The sequence below is a fragment of the Ctenocephalides felis genome, unplaced genomic scaffold (genome assembly GCF_003426905.1).
Source record: "Ctenocephalides felis isolate EL2017-DRISC unplaced genomic scaffold, ASM342690v1 CF-g0.4_SCAFFOLD_01604, whole genome shotgun sequence".
Classification (NCBI taxonomy): Eukaryota; Metazoa; Arthropoda; class Insecta; order Siphonaptera; family Pulicidae; genus Ctenocephalides; species Ctenocephalides felis.
This window is the reverse complement of record NW_020537758.1, coordinates 369801-388586: the sequence shown is the minus strand read 5'-3', so window position 1 is coordinate 388586 and position 18786 is coordinate 369801. Positions and strand designations below refer to the sequence as shown.

The 18786-nt window shown below is 32.0% G+C and overlaps 1 protein-coding gene across 3 annotated transcripts in view; it reads left to right on the top strand.

Moving 5' to 3' along the window:
* The window catches only part of LOC113373026, a 56140-nt gene that overhangs the window by 18865 nt on the left and 18489 nt on the right, over nt 1-18786 (top strand). For all 3 annotated transcript variants that reach the window (XM_026613361.1, XM_026613363.1, XM_026613362.1), the window contains one exon: nt 11805-12037. In XM_026613361.1, the coding sequence (XP_026469146.1) occupies nt 11805-12037 (233 nt within the window). The remainder of the gene's footprint in view (nt 1-11804; nt 12038-18786) is intronic.

Sequence of the window (18786 nt, the reverse complement as noted above, 5' to 3'; positions counted from 1 at the left end):
TGTGTGCACTATGCGACATATAACATATAATAGACATAGAACTATAAATTTTATTAAATGTTTGAGTAACTTAAAACTTTGGGTAAGGATATCTCGAGTTCTAATGAACCGATTTACTTCAAATTTGGAGAGGATCTTCTCCATACATCGCTTTATCGCATGGACCTTTCCCAAAACTATAACTTTTCATTTAGTATTTTTAAAAAATTCGGGATTGTTAAAAAAAACATGAAAAAAATTTTTTTTCAAACTGTCGCCATTCAAACAAAATTTTTTTTTTAACTTATCCAAGGTTCATACGATAGCGGCATCTATAATAATTAAGAATCCATCTATTTATGTTTCGGATCACCAGGAGGGTTGGAACCATGCACCCCAGGACGCCCCCTTTTTTTTGAGCCCGCACTTTGACTGCTCATAACTTTGCGAATTCTATTTTTTTTTAATTATTTTTTTTATGTAATAATAAAATATCAATAAACAAATCATAAAAAATCGATAGTAAAAATATAATTTGTTTTCTCTATAGGGGGTTTAGAAAGGGATCCGTAACCTAAGCTATGGAAATATATATGGAAAAATTGATCATAATATGTTTAACAAATTTTTAACAGTATTTACAAATTATATTCAAATCACCCAAAGCAAGTGGGTTAAAGTCGGCAAATTTTTTAATTTGCCTCCCCCTTCTGAATTTAAAAATGGATTTTTCTGTGGGGCGAGCGCCCCACGTTGGGAATTACTAGTCTAGGAGTACAATTTTTTAATCTACTACCAGGTTAAAATAATCGAGTGATCATCAATTCCACAGAACCTTCATCAGATTTTCAAAAGATCAAAGTTTCTATGAATATGCATACAAATCTCAAATTGTAGGCCGAAATTGAGACGATAAGTCTATCAGGTTAACGCTTTTGCTATAAATTGTCAACTAATTTACCACTAAATAAATGTCAATAAAACAATGATTAAAAAAATTACCAATAGATCTTGGATTGTAAAAATTTACAAGCGATCGAACGGCTTATATTTTTGCCTTAGATGGCAAAAAATTCATCGAATTATTAAAATATTATTTTTTTTAATTTAATTAAAAGCAAAAGAGTTCTTATGCTTTTGTATTTATAGAATTGCTTTTAATTTTTAACTAACGCCCGCTATGTCCGAAACAAGTCCAACTTATATCCGCAATATTAGGGTGTCGGACACTTTTCGGTCTTAAAGTAACATATGTGAAATTTGAAATACACTACTGGATTGTAATTAATATTTCAGTTCATACACCTCAATTTGTTACTAAATTAAAAACAACTTTGATAAAACCAGTGGTGTTGTGCTAATATTTTTTGCCGGAACGCTAAAATTTAAAAACCGGTTCTAAAACAAGTTTTCATGTTTTTTCCGGTTCCGTTCGAAAAGGAAAGAAACAAAAATTATTACAAAACCCATTTTGTGCACATGTATGTATGTTTATTACAATAATAACATTTAATAAAAATTAGTTGAATAATAACGTATAAAATTTACTTATTAAATCATTTTCTGTATGTAGCGATTTTTTTATATTTTTTCTTGCCGGAACGCGTTCCGCCCCAAAAATGATTTGCCGGAACGACGTTTATTACAATAATAAGAACATTTAATAAAAATTAGTTGAATAATAATTTATAAAATATACTTATTAAATCATTTTCTGTATGTAGCGATTTTTTTATATCTTTTTTTGCCGGAACGCGTTCCGCCCCAAAAATGATTTGCCGGAACGACGTTCCGGCGCGTTCCGGCTCGACAACACCACTGAGCACATCTCCCTATCAATAGGTATCGAACGTTTTTTAAACCATTCAAATCGGTTGATCTGTGCGCCCGAAAACGTGGATGAAAATGCGGACATACAAAACACACACACACACACATCCATTTTTTCAGAAGTATGCCAAAATGTTCAGAAACGTTCAAAACGTCGAGAAATGCAAAATTTTCATTTTCGATTTTCGGCTCATTACTGTAACTATTCTACGTTAATGAACATTTTGCATGTCCTTACATTTTATAAGGTCTTCTGAAAATTTTGACATTTTTTTAAAAAATGTGTGTGTTGTATGTATGCAATTTTTTGTACACGATTTTGGGAGCACGGATCAACCGATTTGAATGATTCCATTTTACTACTGATGGGGAGATTTGCTGATTAGTTTTTAGACAGAAATATAGGTAAATAGGAGTAGATAGCTAGGTAGATAGGTAGCCAGGTACCCAGGTAGCCAGATAGCCATGTGAAAACCATGTATAAATGAATGGTTATTGATGAATTCGATAATTTACCTATAACTAATTACTTGTTATTTTACCATTGTGCTGAGGGAGCGCATGAACCCTGTCGTGCTCCCTTCGAAAATATCAAATTGCAGAAGGTCTGGCCCAAACAGCCTCATGCTGATGTCTTGGCCTAGAACTGGGTGCATTTTTTCCAAAATATTCATAATTTCTTCGTTATCGTTTTTAATCAAGTATTCGTTTGCGTACTTTAGCATTTTCTGTTTTAAATCTGCAGGAACTTGCTCGAAGTTGAAAAACTTCTTCACCGATCGGATTTTTGATCTAGTAATATATAGTAGAAATATATTGGCTAAAATGAATTTCCAAAACACGTACTAGCTATTGACTAGTTATTTAAAAGTTCTCACCGATATTTAGCAATTCTGCAATTACAGGATGCCCTATAACCACACAAATAGGCATACGACATGTATCGAAGGAACAGGACGACATGAAGCACAACCAGGTACCAGGACAGTTCTTCCGCTGATGGTGAAAATATTCCCAAATTATTGCTCACGAGTCTGGTTAGCACGTATAGTTCGGCCACCTAGTCAATTGATTACACATCTATGTATAATATTATAAATATATATTCATATTATGATATGATCATTTGAAGCTCACCACAAAAATCCTTTTGGAATCGGCTGGTTCATCGTAGAAATCAGTTTTGGTGAACCAATTCTCATAATTGTTACACTTTTCTCCCGTTCCAATTTTTCCCTAAAAAATAACAGATTGAATATTCCTATCAATCATTACTATACCATAATTATTGATGTTTTACTAACCTCGTAAATTTCGGGACAACTGAAAACTGCTGCAAGACTGGCCATAGCATTCAACATTAGTACGAAAAGCACCGTGAATTTTGTAAATACAAACCTTTGCAAACGAATTAATATATATATATATATATATATATATATATATATATATATATATTTAAATCTTATTAATCTTTTACTTACCGATATCGATATATGAGTATTTGCCTCATGTGGTAATCGTAAAAGCGTATTGGTCTACAAATATCAATATAAATATTTATTAAATAAATTATAATTTTTATTATAAATATAAGATAGTTAAATCTTGAATTTGTTGTAAATGTTGTGTTGAGCTTTGAACGAGGTATCTAATTGTCTAGGTGCAATTTGCACTGCAATTTGCTATTTCATTAATTTATTTGTGGTTCGAGGATGACCTGTAAACCTGAAACATCCTGCTGGTGACACTCAAAAGGGCCTTGAATTCGTAGCTTATAGGCAAAATGAAAAAGGGCATCGTTGCCAGGACATCTATGACGAATGCACTAGACAAGTAGTGAAGTGCACATTTTCGGATATCATACACCAGCACACCTGAAAATTAGACACTCTAATTCATAAAACGATTCAAAGTCATCTTCTCGTGTTATCCTTACCTTGCTTGTTATAATAGCTCATGTGGAACCTGATAAAAATATCAGCCCAGGATGTCAGATCCAATACGATAAGGAGAAATGTCAAGAAAACGCTTTTTGGAAAGCATCCAAAAGATAATGGATACACTATAATGGTACAAAGTGCAAAAAATACTCTTCCAACTTCCCAGTAATAAGCAAATTGGCCGCTGCAGTGAATTGTCCAGTTCATGTAACTGAAAAATTTGGTAAATAAGTGCAATTGGCGAGTCAACATGAGTTTTTTTCAATCGTACCAGGAACTTGATTTTATATCGTTTTTGAAATGCTTCTTTTTGGTAAACTTTTCAATGGCTTCGATTCGATACAAATGTTCGTAATGATAGTTGGAAAACCTGAAAGAATATTGTACCTGATTTTTGTAAAATGTGTTAGGCTGGCAACTAAGGAAATGCGGGTTAAAAAATCGAAGACACTTTTTAATGGAACTAAATAACTTTATGGGCCGATTCTGCTCCAACTTCCATACATTATGCTACTGAATCATTCTGATTACTGTCAAAATGTCATGTACTTGCTGTGCTTTTAGGCAGTTTTCACATATACTGCAACGTCACTTGTATGTTATGAAGCTGAATCAGAAAGACCCTGTTATCTATATTTTTTCTATTTTTTTGTTCTCACTGTGTGTGCTCGTGTGGGAATTTCATGCCATCTTTCAAAAACATATACTGAAATTTATTCCAATGTCTGTTAATCGCAAATTGAAAATATTCCTGCACCAATGGGTGCTTTATCAGGACTTTTTCGAAGCTTGTCTTGGGCAGAAGTAAGACTTCTACAAAGGTTGTAGCCACTACCTGGGAATGAGTGAAAGTTGTAATTTTAAAATAAATTTATTCCAAAAAAAATTGATATTACTTCGTATGAAAAAGGTAATTCGTGCAACCATTCTATAAGTGGAAAGCAGTCAGATGGGCCTAAGGTTATAGGTGCTTCATCCTGGAAATATCCGGTCCTGGAATAATTTATAGATATTTGAATATTTAAAAAAAGGCTCATGTATCTATTACATACTTGAATGTGAGTTCGCAGTTTCCCCTGACAATAATCTGAAGAAAATCCACAGCGTATCCAGGAGGTGTCAATACTGTCCCAGGAAGAACAAAAATTTGTCTCATGTATTCTGATACATCTTCTAGAAATTTATCAGGCATTCCTCGAAACAATTGAGTCTCTCGTAATACAGGCAAGTGATATAAGATTTCCCTTGTCAAATCGCGGTTCAAGAAGAACGTAATCTTTTTATCCTTGATGAATAACGTCAAATGATTCATCGTGGAATTTTTATAACGAATAGTTTGTTGTAACTTACGAGAATGATTTCGTAAGCGAAATCATATTCCAACTGAGTTAGAAGTATTTCTTGAATTCTATGTTCTGCGTATAAAGATAATCCGTGGTTTCTGAGAAATCTAAAAAAAAATGAGAGAATTAATAAATGTATTATTATAGTTGGTTTCGAATTAGTATTACTTTCGGACGACCATGAGCAATTGATAATAGCACTGTTCGATTTGAAACTGTAGTCCAAATATTGCTATTAAATTGGCAAAGTAGTATGTGATCAGTACATAGGAGATTATGCTTGTAACATTGGTCATGAAGATATCCTGGACTCTCCAAGGTTTTCTGCCCTGAGACGACAAGAAAGTATCACGAGTCCACAGCCAATTGTAGCACATTTTGTACCAATTCCTGGAACAGAAAAATGTTATAAAATAGAAAATTTGGTCATTATTTTGTACAACTATTTACGCGTCAGTGATTCTTAAACTGCTAGGAATCACATTTATGGGCCACGATGTTTCCGGACAGACGTCTCCGGTGCAGACCAGCAAGTACAAGAAGCACGTCAACCAGTGTCCAGCAATAAAATGAGTAAATGAGAACTTGAATTTTTTCCAACACACCAAACTATTGTTGACATTTTTCTCGATTTTATCGAAAGCCCTAATGAAAATATAGTATGATTACTAAATGTTTAATTAGAGTCACAATTGATTTTTATAATTACTTATAAATTTTGTAAATTTTCACAAGCCTATTGGCTCTGCCCAATGCTGGTCGACTGTCCGGGTCTAGTAGAAGAAGCCAGTTGAAAGGAAACGCGGCGAATAAGTCTATCAGAAATGTAAAACTTTGAAAATGGTAATCCAAAATTTGAAGAAATGTCAGAGATTTGGTGCTACAATCATCTTCCATAGGGGATAACAACTGAATCACTACATCCAGGATATACATCATGTCAATGGTTAAAAGAATGCTGTTAACCTGCACAGATAAAAAGTCTTAAATTTATCACATCAAACGTTTTTCATGTATTGTTTATGATACTCACAATGATGTTTGGATCAATATTGAACGACATGTAGTATGGGATCAAAATACAGGCTACGCCAATGGTAATCAGCATGAGTTTGTCCCATACAGACATAAAAGTAGGGGTTATTATCATGAATCTGTTGTGTTTTCTATTACCTGTTCCTGATAACTCCAAGGCTACTAAACATAGATTCTCCATGATGTACTTACCGTCCAGTTCAGACTCGAAAGGCGGAAGCGCTTTTGTTTTTTTCAAATTCCTGAAAAAAATTGGATAGCTAGTAATGGAACCAGACTATGAATTGGTTTTGCCAACTGACCAATAGACGTAATACCATCTTTCTTTAAACCGTTTGACGTCAGGTTTAATGTCTATTGTGTTTTGCTGCATGTTCTGTTTAAGCAACTGAGCTTTTCGAGCTTTTTTCACTTTTTCTGTATAATATCTGAAATTATAAAGTAGCTGATACATAGAATTAGAGATAACTAAAACAGTAGGTTAAAGTTCTTTATACTTATGGAGTTCAGTTGCTACATTGCTCGCATGGTGATCCAAAACGGCATAGCAATCTGTCATTGTTATATACTGCAAAAACAACAAATAACATAATTAGGAATCTTTTACCATTAAGAAATGTGCCCAACCTGAAGTACTGTCACGGTTTTGGCTCGTATTTCGACACTACTCTCACCAGGGTAAACCAGGTTGACCTCGCCCAGGATACTTCCGGCCGTCAAATTCAGAACGGATGTGTTTTCATCTTCGTTGGACATGACCATCAGGACGCCACATCGGATGTAGATCATCCGATCGCGCAAATCACCTTCGTGGTAAAGATATTCACCAGGTGTTACCACCTGATAAGGGGTAAGGGGTGAATGTTAAAACAACCAACTGGATTAGGTGGAATGAAATGGATGGTTGAAAATAAATAGAAGTGAAAAATATGGGGAAAGGGTGAAAAACAAATAGCTGAATAGTTAAGACTGGATTGAAAATAATGATGAAACAAATGTGAATTACATTTGTAATCTTGTTAACTTCCGTAGGGTAGTTATAGTAATCGGCCGAAAATCGAAAATGGAAATTTTTGCATTTCTCGACGTTTTGAAGGTTTCTGAACATTTTGGCATACCTCAGATAAAATGGATGTGTGTGTGGGTGTTTTGTTTGTCCGCATTTTTTCGTCCACGTTTTCGGGCGCACGGATCAACCGATTTGAATGGTTTAAAAAACATTCGATTCCTATTGATAGGAAGATGTGCTGATTAGTTTTTGGCAAAGGCAGGTCCAAACGTTAAGAAGATACGATGCAAAGAGTGCAGGAAATACAAATCGAGTTTTTGAGAGAACCGAGTATCGGATTTGAATGATCTAAAAACATTCAATTTGTAATGATTGGGAGATGAGGTGATTAGTTTTTGGCAAAGACAGGTCCCTTTATTTCAAAGATACAGAGCTAAATGTGCAAAAAATGGCAGTTTTTGAGTGAACTAAGCGTCCGATTTGAATGATCTAAAAAACTTTCTGCTTGTATTGACAAAACAATTGCTTTTGAATATAAAAAATTATTACATCTTTTTTTATTTTCCATTCAAAAAATGACCCAGGCTAAGCACAGTCTAAGCGCCACTCTGGTACAAATGTTTACCCAAAATGTGAAAGTGCCGCCAAGATAAGCACAGTATAAGTGAAAATGTGTACAGAATTATTTGCAAACGCGATTTTAGACTTTGACTATACCGGAGCACTTTTTCAATTTTGAGTAACTTTTAGGCAACTATTTTTTTTTTTCAAATTGAATTCGACGATAGTAAATAGACGATTGTTAACGTTCTGGAGATAAATTGATTTATGATTTACATTTGATTTCTTCAGATATAACAAGATAGCAAAAATAATGAAAGTTACAGTATTTGTAATTCGTAATTTGAAAACGTTTAAAATTTCTCGAATATTTCATTACGGTACGGGAAGTTCCAGCAGTTTGCCTTAAGGCACGATACCACACACCACTAGTTTGAATTGTATGTTACTATCGTGCCTGATATTTAAATCCTTGACAAAGCAGTCTCTTGATCTTCATCGGCAACTCACAAAAAACTGTAGAATGTTTGATAGCACCTCTGCAGTCGTCCAAAAGCATCGCAATCTCCATACTTCTCGGTATTTGCAAACGCTTTATTAAATAATTTCTAAACCACAAAATACAATTTTGTCAATTATTTGCCGGTTCAATTTTTGGAAATTCTATCACCTGTACCAGTATTTCCTGTGCCACAGCTCATTATTATACCTGATGGCTCTTCTTTTCAAATCATTACTGATATTGTTGTTATCACAATATCGAAGCACCACAAGTCTTTCATGGACTTTCCACAATCTTCCACAGCTGACCACGTAGAAGGAGGTGCACAGTCTCATGGTGAAGAGGCCAAAGTGGATCATGAAGGCTATACTCACCCCCAACTGGGAGAAAATGAAATAAATGCAAATATTCGGCACTAAGTCAGTTAATTATGTTCTTACGGCATAAAAAGCGCGTTCCAGCAAGGTCACTGGTAGGAAATCAATATTCCAAAAATGTGTCACCAATGACAACATACACGAAAATGATAACTGGTACCAATTTAGAGGATCCGACTCATCAAAAGTTTTTTCAGCAGCACCCATAGTCCAGCTGGATCGGAAAGTTTTATCACCTGAAAAAAATTGGCTGAAATTAATAAATGAAATAAAACATTAACTTCTCCTTCGGGAAGTTAATTAAGAATTTTTTTTTGGAATGCTTAAGGGGTGTTTGTATATCATACCAATGTGATACCAGATTGCTGATAATATTTGTGCTGTTAGCAACATGCATATGACGTGCCACATAATCATTTTTGTCGAATAGAACCTATCGTCTATCGGTTTTGTTATGATGTAAGTCACGATTCGATGGCTTCGAAGGAGTTCATTCAGTTTTAGCAACCAGAAATGACCGTAGTAACCCTCATGAGAAACAAAGAGATAGTATAGCCAACCTGGGAAAGGAAATTTATGATTTTTTGCGTTACTACTATCTTAAAAATGTTTATTCCAACTCACCTAATGGCAAAACAGCTATTATATCTAAAATTAGCAACAGGAACATGCCATCGATATCTGCAAGATAATTTTTCTAGGATAGGATATGTTTTGTTAAATGCATAGATATTATTAAATGTACTTACATTCATTGGACTTTCTAAAACATTTATTAAAAATTCGCAAAATAACATCTCCGGCGAATATCAAATTCATTGTCATGAACAAGTACTCGTAGTTGTCTGAATATGCTTCACCATAACTAAATATAAGATTTCATATATAATATATGGTAATTTTCAACCTATCCGTTAATCCTATCCTTATGGTTATCTTATCTTTATGTGATGAATTTATATTACAATTTCTGCAATACTGATAGTTTTTTTATTGATGCAGCAATGTCGGAAAATGGCAATTTTCATATATTGCTATCTATATTTTAAAGTGAAAATTTATGTGAACGATGCTTGACATCATAATGGTTAAATCTTGGAAAATTTAATTATAATAGTTTTGATAATATTTTGAACCTGGCTCCATAGACAACGACAAATATGTCCAAAGCAACGATTAAGGCTAGGGCAAGGCGGTATTCAGGTCCGAACGGTTTTTGGATGACTTCGATCCACTCGTACTCATTTTGGACTTTTTCCTCGAACATAATAATGCTTATTATTGTTGATAAAAATTATATTTTCATTACATATATAAGTAAATATACTTGGGACATAAAAACAATTTTTTATAATGACACTACGCTAAAACACTACGTTTGGCGCCCATTGCCTACTGTGCTCATTTATTTTGTTATTTATAATGATATACTTTTATGAATATAACTAGATGACCCGACAGACGTTGTCCTGTACTAATTGTTACAATTCAAAAGTCCAATTTTTTTAAAATAACCTATACTGATATTTACCAATTAGTTATAAATTATTATGCTTTTTTACAGTCTACCGAAATGTATATATTATATACATCCACCCATATGGATCTTAAATTTACAACTGCTTATGAGTAAAAATTTTGAAAAACATTATAAAACATTTTTTTTCTTATAATTAGTTCTTTTATCGATATCCGACGTTATTTTGAAGAAAATGAAATTACACCACTGAGAGGGATGTCATCCCTCCGGGAAATGGCAAAGGAGTCTAAATTATTTTCACTTTTGAACTTGAGAGTAATATAAACCTAATTTCAAAATTTCATACGAATTGGAGCACTGTAAAAAAATTCAGACCCAAAACTCTCCATTGACTTGAGTAAATATTCCGTATCCGCTGGCAAAAATATGAAAATACTATATGTGAAAAAAAGGGCTGTTTTTAGAGTTTTCCCGGCAATTATTCGATTTTTCTTCGTCGTAAGAACGAACGAACGTCGTAATAATTGTTGTTTTTTTTTAAATTACTCTTAACGCCAAAATGCAAATACATTTATAATATGAGCGATGTTAAATGTAGAACTGCTTTAAATAAAATGATGAGCCTCAATTCCCTCACTATATTGGAAATTGAAGTCTTTTAAACGGTATAACATAACCATAACTATAACATAACACTGGTACTTAATGTTGGATGAAATTAATTTAATTTTTTAAGATATCGAAAATTGCATCTTAAACTTCTCTTAATCGATATTGTGAGCGCCGAATTGTATGTATTCATCTCTACTTTTCAATTTTGTTGTTCTAAAGTAAAATTTGTATGAATTTTAAAAATATTGTGGGAAGATTAGTAAAAGATGCAAAGAAATTAAATATTGAAAAAAAAAACTATATTGAAAATTTAAAATCCGAATCTTGTGTTGGCGCCCCCTAAGGCGTGCGCTCGTATTTTTCGCATGCATCACATTAAAAGTAGGACCGGCCCTGATTATTACTTAATTTCATATTTTAAGTGAATTAATTTGTCATATCCTGTCCACATGTGTATCATTCAATCTGCCATACATATACTGTATTTTATATTATTTTAATTTCTGGTACATCTCAGCTGCTTTTTGGCAATTATAATGTAGACATTTCATTTTTCTTATTCATAATCACAAATTTATTATACATATTCTAATATTGTCTAGGTTCATAAGTAAACTGAATTTTTTGGCAGATGATAGTTTTCATTTGTTTTCAATGCATACAATGACATGTCGTTTTTGCAATTTTTTCCGTTTATTTGTACAATATTGCACATATATCCCAACATTTTATAATCACATACATCCTAGAAAATTTCCTTAACAAACTTCAGAAAGATTTATCAAAATCCGAGTAACCGTTTAGGAAGAGTATACAGTGAGTGCTTGTAATTTAATATCAACTTTATATAATAGCAATAAAGCCTAAATTGATTCTACGTTTGTTAGAAAACGTTTGTGTGAGATAAAGAAAAGGGCTGTTTTTAGGGTTTTCCTAGCAATTGTTCTATATTTTCTCGCCGTAAGAAGCATCCTTGGACTTGAACGCACATTTAAAAAAAAGAATTGGCCAAATTGGTCCAGAGTCTGGACTCCAGACGTTGTTGAGTTATGCGCTTACCAACACATTTTGCGATTCATTTTTTATGTATAAGCATAATTTTTGATTTTATTAATATACCTTTTCTTTTCCAGGTGATTTCGAAGTGGTTCGTCCGTCGACCACCACCGCACATCCATCCTACATCTCGACACCCGGCAACGATGTCGCGACGGAGCCCTCCCAGTCGCCTCCTCCGGACCTGGAGGTGCTCCAGTCGGAGGCGCGGTACGACGCGAGCGCGATGCTGCGCCAGCCGTCGGCGACGTCGACCAGGCACGCCGACAGCTGCGAAGCAGAAGGCAAGAGATACCAGCACGGAGACAAGGTCAGATTATAATGAAACTAGCTGTAAGTGGAATTCTGTCATAAGGCAATTAAGGCATTGTGCCTTAAGGCAAATTGCTGAAACTTCCCGTACCAAAAATTATTATTTTTTTAAAAACGATTGACATTTAAGAAATTTACTTCGAAAAAATAAGATTTTTGAGAAACTATAAATTGGACAAAAAATTACTTTTTTTTGAAAAAAAAAAATTTTTTTTAAAAAAATAATTTTTTTTTTTTTTTTTAATTATTTTTTTGAAAAAATGTTTTTTATATTTTGGCATATCTTGAAAGATTTGAACTTTTTTTCATAGCGGCGTACTGCTTTAACTGCATAGAGACAAAATGTCAAAGCGCGTTGTAAGCGCCGCGTCGCCGTCTAAAGAATAAACATTGGTACGGAACCCATAGGAATGCAAACAAAACTTATACTTATTGTTAAAATCTCTATAAAATATCTGATAATTTGATGTGCATATGTCTAATGATCATTTTTGACCGCCAGATGACATTTTTTTTGCCTTTTTACTAGATCTCCGAAACCGCTAGACCTGCCTTCATGAAAATTTAAACAGTTCATTTAGTTAATACAAATAAAATGTTTTTTGAATTATTCAAATTGGACGCTCCGTTCTCTTAAAAACTGAGTTACCGTTTTTGGCACTTTTTGCCCCATATCTTCGGAACGACTAGACCTGCCTTCGCCAAAAACTAATCAGCATGTCTCCTTATCAATACGAATCGGATGTTTTTTGAATTATTCAATCGCTTCATCCGTGTTCCCGAAATCGTCGACGAAAATTTGTATCCTAACACACACACATACACACACACATACATCCATTTTTTCTAAGGTATGCCAAAATGTTCAGAAGGTTTTGAAACGTAAAGATACATAAAAATTTTCATTTTCGATTCTTTTGCGATTACTCTAACTTGCCCTAAGGGAAGTTAACTAGTTGTGTAAAAATTGTAATTTTTTTGTAAAATGGTATTTTGAAATCGGTTGATCCGTGCTCTTGAAACCGTGGACGAAAATTTGTATCCGGACAAAAAATACAAGCTAAAATCTATTAATTCCATATGTAAACCGATTTTATAGTTACTAGCAATCAAAAGCATGAAGATCATCTAGAAGTTAAACTTTTGCGTTTAAAGGTTTCTGAACTTTCGTCAAACCTTTGAAAAAATGTTCAGAATTCTTCAAAACGCAAAAGTTTCACTTCTAGATAATCAGTCACCGCTTTTGATCGCTAATAACTTTAAAATCGGTTTACATATGGAATTAATAGTTTGCTTGTATTTTTTGTTTAAACTCAATTGATTTAGTTGTTTGTCGTTGTCGTATTCTAGTATGCAGTATAATTAGTATTTTGATAATTAGCAATATGTAAAGTTAGGATATTTCTAAAATAACAGAAACTGTTCGTTCCGAACATTTTATTTGTATTTTTTAATATAAGCGTAATTACATTTTATAAGTTAGGAAAAATAGTTGTATACACACCTATATAATAATTTAAATATCTTATAGGAACTTTTTCTGTTAATAGACGAGTATTTAGCAATGTGTGAATTTGGACATTTTCTAACATTTCTTTGAATATTTTAGAAATTTTGCTCTAGACCTTATGTTTTTATATAATTCAGTAAAAACTAGATAAATTTACTAAAACCTGACAGAACCTATTATTATTTACACTTGTATATTAAAATTTTGAATAATTTGTAGTTAAAATGCGGACTTTAGTGTCTTGAACACTTGTGATAAATGGCCTTAGGATATTTTCTTAGTTTTCTTCAAATAACTTTTAATTTTCATTCCGGACGTTTTAATATGTTTACATCAATAAAAAAACAGATAAAATTTACTAAAATCAAGTAAAAACTGTTGTATGCACTTTGATATTGTAATTTTGAATAATTCGTAGTTGAAATGCGGACTTTAGTATTTCAATAACTTGCAACATATGAATTTAGGACATTTTTTTTAGTTTTCGTCAAATAACTTTTAATTTTCATTTCGGACATTATAATATGTTTACGTTAGTAAAAACTAGATAAACTATTCTAAAATTTAGTCCAAAATGTTACATGCACCTGGATATTGAAATTTTGTATAAATCGTAGTTGAAATGCGGACTTTAGTATTTCCATAACTTGCAATATATAGATTTGGGACATGTTTTTAGTTTTCTCCTAATATCTTTAATTTTCATTCCGTACATGATTATATGTTTGCATTAATAAAAAAAAATTACTAAAAAGTAGTAAAAACTGTTATTTACACTTGGATATTTGAATTTTGAATAATTCGTAGTTAAAATGCGGACTTTGGTATTTCCATAACTTGCAATATACGGATTTAGGACATTTTTTCAGTTTTCTCCAAATAACTTTTATTTTTATTCTGGACATTATAATTTTTTACATAAGCAAAAACTAGATAAAATTTACAAAAAAATCGGTTGAAATGGTTTTTTATACTTCGATATTGAAATTTTGAATAATTCGTAGTTAAAATGCGGACTTTAGTATGTTTATAACTTGCAATATATGGATTTAGGACATTTTTTTAGTTTTCTCCAAATAACTTACAATTTTCATTCCGGACATTATAATATGTGTACATCAGTAAATGCTAGATAAAATTTATTAAAATCTAGTAGAAACTGTTATATACACTTTGATATTGATATTGTGAATAATTCGTAATTGAATGCAGACTTTAGTGGATAAATATCACTTTGCTCCAGCTAGAATTTTTATGGAAATTTTTATGGTTAATTTGAGAATCTGTACTTTTAAATTTGCTGCTGAAATTTATCTCTTTTTATTTCTTGGGCCTTTGATCTAGTTTGGCCCTTGTTTACTACCGATGTGCCTTTGTGTCTGCTTCATTCTTCTTGCTTTTCCGTCGTAAAAGATATTTTTTGTAATTTTTTGCAATTAGCGTGTTTGCACAGCTGCAGTTTTAATTATGAAATTTCATGCTGAACATTAATTATACAGAATTTAAGTCTTTGATGTCTGGCTAGCTGGCAAGAGCGAAAAAGGGCTCCTCGTTGTGTAAGGGAAGTATTATAGTTTGTGCATCGAAAATTGCTATTTTCTAGGTTAAATAGCAGGGCCGATCTTCGCCAAAAACTAATCAGCACGATATACAATGGTTTTTGAATTTTCAAAATTGGTTCAGGATTTTTGGCTAAAATGTGGAAGAAAAGTTTTGAAATTTTTCATGCTAATTTTAAAGATTCGGCTCAGCGTCAAACACGTACTAAGTCATATAAATTTTCCAAATTTGGTTTCAAACGATTCAGAATTTTGTGAAAACATAAAATCAGCAAATTGGTTTTTCTGATTCTTGTTATGCTTCTAAATTTCTATTACTACCTGTTTCTATCTAGTAAAGTATCTATTTTCTGAATTTGCTCCAATGTAAGTGAAATGGGATAGAATTAGTAGATTGAACAATATTGTTGATTGTTCTGCACGAGTCGCACAAAATGAGTCAATTAGTGTCCGAGTGGCACAAGTCGGAGCTAATTTTTAAACGTCCTCCAGAGAATCACTAGGAATAATGTTATTACGCTTGATTTTCTCCTTGCACAGTCCCTAACCAATTACTAGATTAGAAAAAATACACACAAGTGTACCAGCATATTCTCCATTTGTTTAAAATTCCATTCACCCGGAATAATGTTTTTCCTTGTTCTATTACAATAACAAAATCTAATTCTTTATCCGGCGAAACTATTATGATCGAGGAAATAAAGTATATCTGCGGCAGCTAAAAATCTCAGAACGAAGAAAATGAAATAAAAATGATGAAAGATGTGTTTTCCCGGCCCAAATGGCTCTTGGAATGGGGCGCCGAGGGGCTGCTCGTGGGGCTTGTGGGGCGACCGACGGTTTTGTTTCAACTCACACTCCGCCCGGAAAGTTTTCGCCATGGAGATAGATGGAAGAGGAGAGTAATAAATGAATTGAGGGATTTATAATTTTCAAGATGTAGGTAATTAAAAATTTATTCTAATTATTGACACAATTTTTAATATTTATAATATTTTTTTGTCGTGAGATACAAAGTTTTTTTTAACTTCCCGAAGGAGAAGTTTGTCTTTTTCAAAAATCGCTAATTGTGTTTTCGCGATGTTTCAAGTCATTCTGAATCGAATGGGACCAAATTTTGAAAAAGTATGTGTGTGTATGTGAATAAATATTTAGGTTTATCATTTCTATGTTTATATAAATTTTATCTAGAATTAAACCTAGAGGTAGATTTACGTGCTACAGTCCTCTATAGAGTGCTGAAACAAATAAAATTGATACTTCAATTAATATTCATATTTCTTTCATCTATGAAGTAAGTCGATTTGTTTCTTTTTTTTCTTTTAAATATTTTTATTTACTTTTAAACAAATCTGTTACAATTTTAAACATAAATTTATAATGAAAATATAATGAAATTTATTTGAAGTTTTCTTGAATTTACCTAATAGCTAGGAAAAGAAACATAAATTCAATTCATTTATTTAAATAAATAATATGTAAACTAGTTGGATTTTCTCTGGGACCTTTGTTGTTAGAAAATAAACTTGTATATTTTTTATTTTTAACAAAAAAAATTGGGCACTTTATGTGAAAAAAGAAACAGATCCGATATGAAAATTCTAAAATCATTATTGGATTCGTGCTGATTGATTTGACAAAAATCTGTCGGGTTATTTTTACATAAGTGGTTAATATAAAATTTATTTTTTTATTTTTTTGCGATTTTATTTAAATCTTTTACCGTGATGTGAGTTCCTGGCCTTTATGAACACACTGAAATACTATAGTCCTACGAAAAGTGGTTCAATTCTAAAAATTCATTAAGATTTAATCGGCCATGCTTTTAGAAAATTCTCTGTGTATGCAATAGGCGCATGTTCGTTTCTCAATAAGAAAAAAATGTACGAAATTGAATAATTTGCAATAGTTTCTCACAATATAACACTCGACAGCAAAGTGGTATACGAATGAATCACTTGTAAATTAATATATATATATATATATATATATATATATATATATATATATGACTTGGAAATGACACTTACACCGAGTTATTTTCGTTTTTGTCCTCAGGTTATTACTTCATGACTCCGTGCAAAGTTAGTTAAAGTTATCGTTAATGCTCTTAGAATTTTCTCTCCTGGAAAAAAAGATAGAGACTCCTTTCTTAGTCTATCTCATAATCTCCGCTTTTAATATGTTGTTTGACAAAAGGAAAACAAAAAAGTTATATTGTATTATATAACCATTGACACGATAAATGTATTAAAATTAATAACAATTGTTAAAGACAACTGCGTGTGTATATATATGTATATAAATTGCAATTTCTTTTGTGTTTTTTCCACTTTTTTTTTCTTTTTTTCCATGAATGTCGGCAAATAGTCTTTGGGGGCGCAATTTTAATTCTATGCCATTAATAATTCATGATTTGTGATTCGAGCAGTTTAAAAGAAATGGCCCTCTTTATTTTTGCATCTGCTTTCTTTTATAGATATACATACATACATAAAATATGTATTCGCACATACATACATACTAGACACACATATACACACACAAATACATAATTTTTTTCTACGGTATCCCAAAATAATTATAAATCTTTGAAAATATTTATTAACTTCTTTTAGAGTAATCGCATAAAAATCTAAAATGAACATTTTCATATATCTTTACGTTTCAGAAGGTTTTGAACATGTGAACATACTTTAGAAAAAATGGATGTATGTGTGTGTGTTTTGTGTCCATAAATTTTTGCCGACGTTTTCGAGCGCATTGATCAACCGATTTGGATGATTCAAAATACACTCGATTCCTATTGATAGGGAGATGTGCTGGTTAGTTCTTGGCAAAGACAGTTCCATCCGTTTCGAAGATACGGGGCAAAAAGTGCCAAAAACGATTATTTAGTTTTTGAGAGAACGGAGCATTTGTTTTGAATGATTCAAAAAACATTTTACTTGTATTGAAGTGATAATTTGATTAAATTTTTGGTTAGGCAGGTCTAGCTGTTTCGAAGATACAGAGGAAAAAGTAAAAACATATTGATATTTGGCGGCCAAAAATGATCATTAGACATATGCACATCGAAATATCAGATATTTGACAAAAAAATTAAGAATGAGTACTAATTTTGTTGGGTTCCGTACCAAGATTGTTAATTTTTAAAGTCCACTTATACGGTTTAAGCAAATATCAAAATTTTCAGAAAAAAAAATCATTTTCAAAAATATACAAAATTTTTATACTTCAAATATGAATTTTAAATTTACAATTCAGTTTGAAAATGTATATATTTCAACTGCGTTATTCTAATCGTAAGAAATATATCCTCAGATGGATTCATTAGGCACCTCTTGCTAATGTAAACTTTCTCAAGTGTTTTGAGAGATAAGGTCATTACTGTATATTTTATGAGCGATAAAATATTTAGTGAATATAATTATCTATTTGAAAATGTTTAAAACAATTGTTATTAATCATTGATCAATAATTATTGATTACTGTTTTTTTTTTCTTCAAATATTTAATTCTGGTACGGAAAGTTTCAGCAATTTGCCTTGAGGCACGATGCATCTATTTGATTTTTTTTTATAATTACCATAACTTACCCTACAGGAAGTCGAAAATGAGGTGCATGTATAGTTAGATAGTTGACTTTTATCATCAGTAGTATGTATTATTATTACA